The sequence below is a fragment of the Mus pahari genome, chromosome 1 (assembly GCF_900095145.1).
Source record: "Mus pahari chromosome 1, PAHARI_EIJ_v1.1, whole genome shotgun sequence".
NCBI lineage: Eukaryota > Metazoa > Chordata > Mammalia > Rodentia > Muridae > Mus > Mus pahari.
The window spans coordinates 61,031,382-61,037,324 of NC_034590.1; the positions used below are offsets into that span (position 1 = coordinate 61,031,382).

At 42.5% G+C, this 5,943-nt stretch overlaps 1 protein-coding gene across 2 annotated transcripts in view; it reads right to left on the reverse strand.

The window, feature by feature from the left end:
- Positions 1–32: 32 nt before the first annotated feature.
- Ccdc81 (coiled-coil domain containing 81) overlaps positions 33–5,943 on the reverse strand; it is a 41,766-nt gene continuing 35,855 nt past the window's right edge. Inside the window, exons 14-15 of one of the 2 annotated variants that reach the window (XM_021212362.1) lie at positions 3,642–3,767; positions 33–517 (exon numbers count right to left, since the gene is read on the reverse strand). In XM_021212362.1, the coding sequence (XP_021068021.1) occupies positions 376–517; positions 3,642–3,767 (268 nt within the window). In that variant the 3' untranslated portion in view covers positions 33–375. The remainder of the gene's footprint in view (positions 518–3,641; positions 3,768–5,943) is intronic. The other variant, XM_021212371.1, reaches the window with a different exon arrangement.

Here is a 5,943-nt window from a genome sequence, read left to right on the forward strand (position 1 = left end):
ATATATATATATATATATATATATATATATATATATATATATTTAATGTATTCATTATAGATGTGAAATTTTTTCTAAAAGAAAGCTGGGTTGGCACCCCCTCAGCATCCAGCAAGAAGTTGGGTTCCATTCACAGACCCTATAGCAATGGGGTCAAGGTTAAGATTTATTCCAACACCTTCAAAGTTCAGGGAATTCGCAGGGGTGAGAGGAAGGCAGGACACGCAGGAAATAATTAGTCGACATGAATTCAAGAAAGGATTAGAAAGTACTCAATCTTTTTTTTTTTCCTCTGAGGTACAAATATACACACGCTAAATATTCAACTACTCCAAATAAATGTTCCTCGGGAAATATAGGTTCAAACGTTGAGTTCTACACGAGCAATCGTGAGCCCTGCAGGAACTTATTCAGGGGCCACAAGTTGCTCTCGCCCGTGTTGGAGGTGCGCCTCTGACACTGCCTGCAGCGCCGATACTTCTCACACTGATCCAAGAGAAACAGCTTGTCCGAAGCCCTGGGGAAAGGAAAGCAAAAGCTGAAGTCACCAGATCTTCCCCTAGTCCCTAGGCAGAGAGAAGAAAGATGATACCTGATCTTTGCTTTCAAGGCTCTACCAGTCCACCTGATGCTTCACCCTGCCACCTGCGGCTTACCCCTGTTCTGGTGTCTGCTCTCTCCTCCTTTCCACTAAATCAAAGGCTGTGTGCTAGAACCTTCCCAACAATTTGACCCTTCCTTAAGTCCTACCCTAACACTGAACACATAAAGCCCAAGGTTATCTTAGATGGTGACCTGAGATGGCCCCAAAGCCTGTGTGCTTTGCCATATTTGCCAGTGCTTCCTCTCGCTCCCTGGGGACCTTGTTTGGAAAGGGGATGACACCATTACACTGCTGGTAAACCAGCAATAAACGGTAATACCCAGCACCTGCAGAAAACTAAGAAATAGACTTGTAAAGTCAAATCCTAAGCCAGAGCTTCTGAAGAGTTAAGCACAAGATGGAAAGTAGAGACAAACGAACAAACAAACAGGAAGTGGAAAGGAAGGCCATGAGTGACCAGTTTTCCACTTTGAAAAGTCTTGGTTTTGCAAGTCAGTCCCAAGTATGATTTCAGGACCCACCACCATTTATGCAAGGACAGAATTCTATAAGAATCACAAGGTTGGGTCATTATGTCAACCCTACCCCAGCTGCCAGCAAGAAGTTGGATCCCAACTATGAGAGCTTAGAGGAACACTATCAAAAGATATTCTCCATACAAGAATGAAGATCTGAGTTTGATCCTCAGAACCCATGTACCAGCCAGCCCAGCTTAACTGATGAGCTTCAGACCAAAGAGAGCCCTTGTCCCAAAAAAGCCAGATGAATGGTCCCATTTAAGGTTGTCCCTTGGCCTCCACAGACAACGCACACAAAGCGTTGCAAAAATGCATGCCCAACCAAAGCAGGGAAGACCAGAAACAGGACGGAGGTGGCATCTGCTGACTGTGTAAACATCCATCTTGCTTTTGTTTTTGCTTGATTTCCTTTTTACACCAACTCTTCCTTCCTCCTACCTGCTGCCTGCTTGAGTCGCCACCCACCACAGCCTGGCCTGGGTAGCGAATGAGCACTTCTGCTGTGCTATGCTCCCAGAGCATGTCGGCTAACTGGAGCTCACAATGAGTTCCTGTACTCCTTTATCTGTTACCATCGTGTTGGCCAAGGATTCTTTCTAAATCCAAACAAAACTGTACTGACATCAGCCTCCCTGCTCCTCACTGCTTTCCCACAAGATTGAAAATAAATAAATAGCTTGAACTCTCCAACTCCCACACTCTCCCTCTTCTCCGGATCAGACAGCCCCTGTTCTCCTGAGCACCTGATCATCATGCTATCACTTCATGCTTTCTTTGTTACCAGTGAGCCTCCACCACTAGGAATAGCATGGGAAGTTCATTCCAAGAAACTATTTAAAACATGAGTGGCAGATGAAGAGCCACAATTCAAACAAACAAACAAAGAAATAAAAAACAATAATGCTGGAGCTGGAGAGATGACTCAGTTGTGAAGAGCACTGGTTGCTCCTCTAAAGGACCTGGGTTTGTTCCCAGCACCCATATGATGGTTCATAACCATCTATAACTTCAGGTCCATCCACGAGATCCTACAGCCTTCTTCTGACCTTCTCGGAGGCAAGGAGTTTTATATATAAATATATAAAAATATATATTTAAATATATGTAACTTATAGATAAAATAAATAAATCTTTTTTTGTTTTAAGTCGGGGTTGGAGAGATGGCTCAGCAGTTAGGAGTGCTTGCTACTCTTCCAAAGGGCCTGAGTTTGGTTCCTAGAACCAAAAGTGGCTCACAATTGCTTGTACGTCCAACTCCAAAGGATCTGACACCCTCTTATTCCTCCTCGGGTACACATACATACACATAAAACACACACACACATGCACACACGAGTAAAAATTAAAATCTAAAACAGTAGTTGAAAAGTAGCTATTTAAACTGTTTCTTATTGTGTTTGATCCTGATAGTCTGATATTATAGGTTGGATCTATCTCATTGGATTTTTAACATTTATGAAATCTATCTTCATTTTTATAAAGTCTTACCATAAATTTCTGAAGAATTTCTATTATTTTCAAAGTATATCTTTCCCCATTTTTAAAAAAATTTTTTTACTTCTAAACTCCTGAGCTAGCTTGGTCAGGCAATTATTTACTTTCACAGTTTACAAATTAAAAAAATATGACTAACATTAGCAGCCTTCTCAAAGTTAATGCTGATTTTTTTTTTTTGAACTGTTAGTACCCAACTAGAGAGCGGCTTAGCTCCCCCGTGTGTGGCTCCTTTTTCCCATCAATCTTTCCTCTGCTCTGCTCTTAAAACCTCTCCATACAGGCCAGGCATGATGGTGGACGTAAGTCCAAGCACTCAGGAGGCAAAGTCAGATGAATCTGTAAGTTTGAGGCCAGTCTGGACTACATAGCAAGTTCCAGTCCAGCTAGGGACACACAGCAATACCCAGTCTCAAAGCAAACAATAATAATAAACTCCATAAGCCGTGGAAGTGTTCAGAGCAGAAACTCACCCTGCTTCAAAGTAGCTTTATCCAAAGAGAATTGAAGCCCTCCACAAAGTGAAGTCACCAAATCATAGGCAAAGATCAAGGCGTGGTCAGTAAGAACTTAACGTGAAACACAGTACTGTACAGCCTTTTGCCAATAAAAAACATTTTGAATCAATTGAAGCAGCATTTCTTACTAAGCACATTAGTTCTCCCCACAAAATTTTGTAGAGGTCCACACTAATCAACTGGAGTCTGCAGCTGAACTCTCTGCTGTCCTAGAGTTAGACTCAAACAGGTTCTCATGCTATGGGTGGAGACCCCTTTGGGCAATCATATATTAGATCCCTTACATGTCCCATTCATTCATTTATTCATTCATTCATTCACAACAGTAGCAAAATCACAGTTATGAAGTAGCAATAAGATAATGTTATGGTTGAGGGTCACCACAACATAAGGAACTGTACTGAAGCGTCAGTTCAGAACTGACTGAGAACCACTGAGTTTGAGGGAAGTTAGCATGAAGCTGACTTACAAGGAAGCAAAGACCATATGGTTCCCATTAGGTCTTACCGCTCAAAGGCCTTTTCCTCCACGTCCCGCTGCTTCTTCATGGCCAGGCTCCTGTCCCAGTCCTCTTGTAAGCACTGGTTGAGTCTGTTCACTCGATCCAGCTCAGCAGCTCTGTCTGCCATGTGCCTGGAGAGAAAAGAACAGCCTGACTCCATTCACAGTACTGGGGAGGGCCTGTGCTGACCTTGGGAGCCCTAATTCTTTTATGTTAGATTAGACAGAAAGCATTCTGGTCCTGTTTGTAAGCTTTTGAAATACGCAGAAGACAGATGCTGTAAAAGCATAGTGAAACTGCCAATAGGGCAGTCCTAGGTCCTTTCATCTTCTGTCCTGGTTTAAATTAGCAGGGTTCAAGTCCTATTCCAATTAACAATGTCAGTTTCCAAAGCCATTACTGTCCTTTAACTCATCCGAAGATTCATCCCAAATGGGTTTTTCTTTTTTTCTTTTTTTTTTTTTTTTTTTTTTTGGTTTTTCGAGACAGGGTTTCTCTTTGTAGACCAGGCTGGCCTCGAACTCAGAAATCCGCCTGCCTCTGCCTCCCGAGTGCTAGGATTAAAGGCATGCGCCACCATGCCCGGCTCCCAAATGGGTTTTTCTATACTGTATACTTCTTCCCGGTCTCTTAGCTGTCAGTAATCAGCCTACGAGTACCTACAGGCATTTGGTTTTATTGGGTTTCCCCCCTTTTGAGAGAAGGTCACTGTCTCTCCTCCTACCACCAAAGTGCCTGAAAAGCCTTTTAGAATTGGTCGATTACAACTGTTGACTCTAAGCAGCAAATCCGGTGATTTCTAAACCACAGAATCTGTTGGGAAAAAAAATAGCAAGCTTGGGTAATAAACAAACAAACAAACAAATAAACCTAGAGTAAATTCCATTCACTCACAGAGTAAAAAAATAGCAAGCTTGGGTAATAAACAAACAAACAAACAAATAAACCTAGAGTAAATTCCATTCACTCACAGAGTAAAAAAATAGCAAGCTTGGGTAATAAACAAACAAACAAACAAATAAACCTAGAGTAAATTCCATTCACTCACAGAGTAAAAAAATAGCAAGCTTGGGTAAGAAATAAAGAAATAAATAAACAAACCTAGAGTAGATTCCATTCACTCACAGAATCGTGGCACATGTTAAAGCCTTGGGAAAGCCTCTCGGTACCAGCACTGGCAGTTACCACTGCCACAGAGAGCAGAGCAATATCTTCACCACGCAAGCATTTTGCGGGCTGTCTACCCAGTAACCACATGGTCACTTCTCCGCCTCGCATAGATGTAGCAGCTACTGTAGCCTTTTCTGCCACCAGTTCTTCAGTTTAATAAAGATTTTAGCACTGTCTACTCTAGGTAAAATACTTAGGATCGCTTGTTTTTGTGTGCTAAAAATCAGTAGATCCATGGGGAGTCAGCCCCAAGGACGGCACCTATTGAATGGCCAGCAAGATGGATGCCTTAGTTGGTTTTCGTAAGTGTGGTGAAACAAGACCAGAAAGCAAGTTGGGGTGGAAAGGGTTTATTTGGCCCACACTTCCACATCACTGTTCATCACTGAAAGAAGTCAGAACAGAAACTCAAACAAGGGAAGAATCTGGAGGCAGGAGCTGATGCAGAGACCATGGAGGGGTGCTGCTTACTGGCTTGCTCCTCATGACTTGCTCAGCCTGCTTTCTTATAGAACCCAGGACCACCAGCTCCGGGGTGGCACCACCCACAATGGTCTGGTCTGTCCCCATCAATCACTGGTTATAAAGATGCCCTGCAGTCTTGCCTACAGCCTGATCTTGTGAAGGCACTTTCTTAACTGAGGTTCCCTTCTCTCAGATGACTTTAGCTGCTGTCAAGGTGACATAAAACTGTCCAGCACAACGCTTCGGCAGATAAAGGTTCTTTGTTGCCATACCTGATGTCCTGAGTTTGATATCTGGCAGGAGAGAACTCATTTTCAAATGAGAGAATGCACTTTTATAAATTACCCTTGACCCCCATATACACACTGTGGCATGCATCTGCACACACACACAAATACAAACACATACACATACATACATACATACATACATACATACATACATACATACATACATACACAATAATAAACAACAAATATTTAAAAGATTACCCACTTAAGCTAATATAAGGTAGAATTATATACCAATTTATAGTTCTGCAAAAGACCAATACACACACACATAGAAAAGTAACTGGGGGCTGGTGAGATGGCTCAGTGGGTAAGAGCACCCGACTGCTCTTCCGAAGGTCCGGAGTTCAAATCCCAGCAACCACATGGTGGCTCACAACCA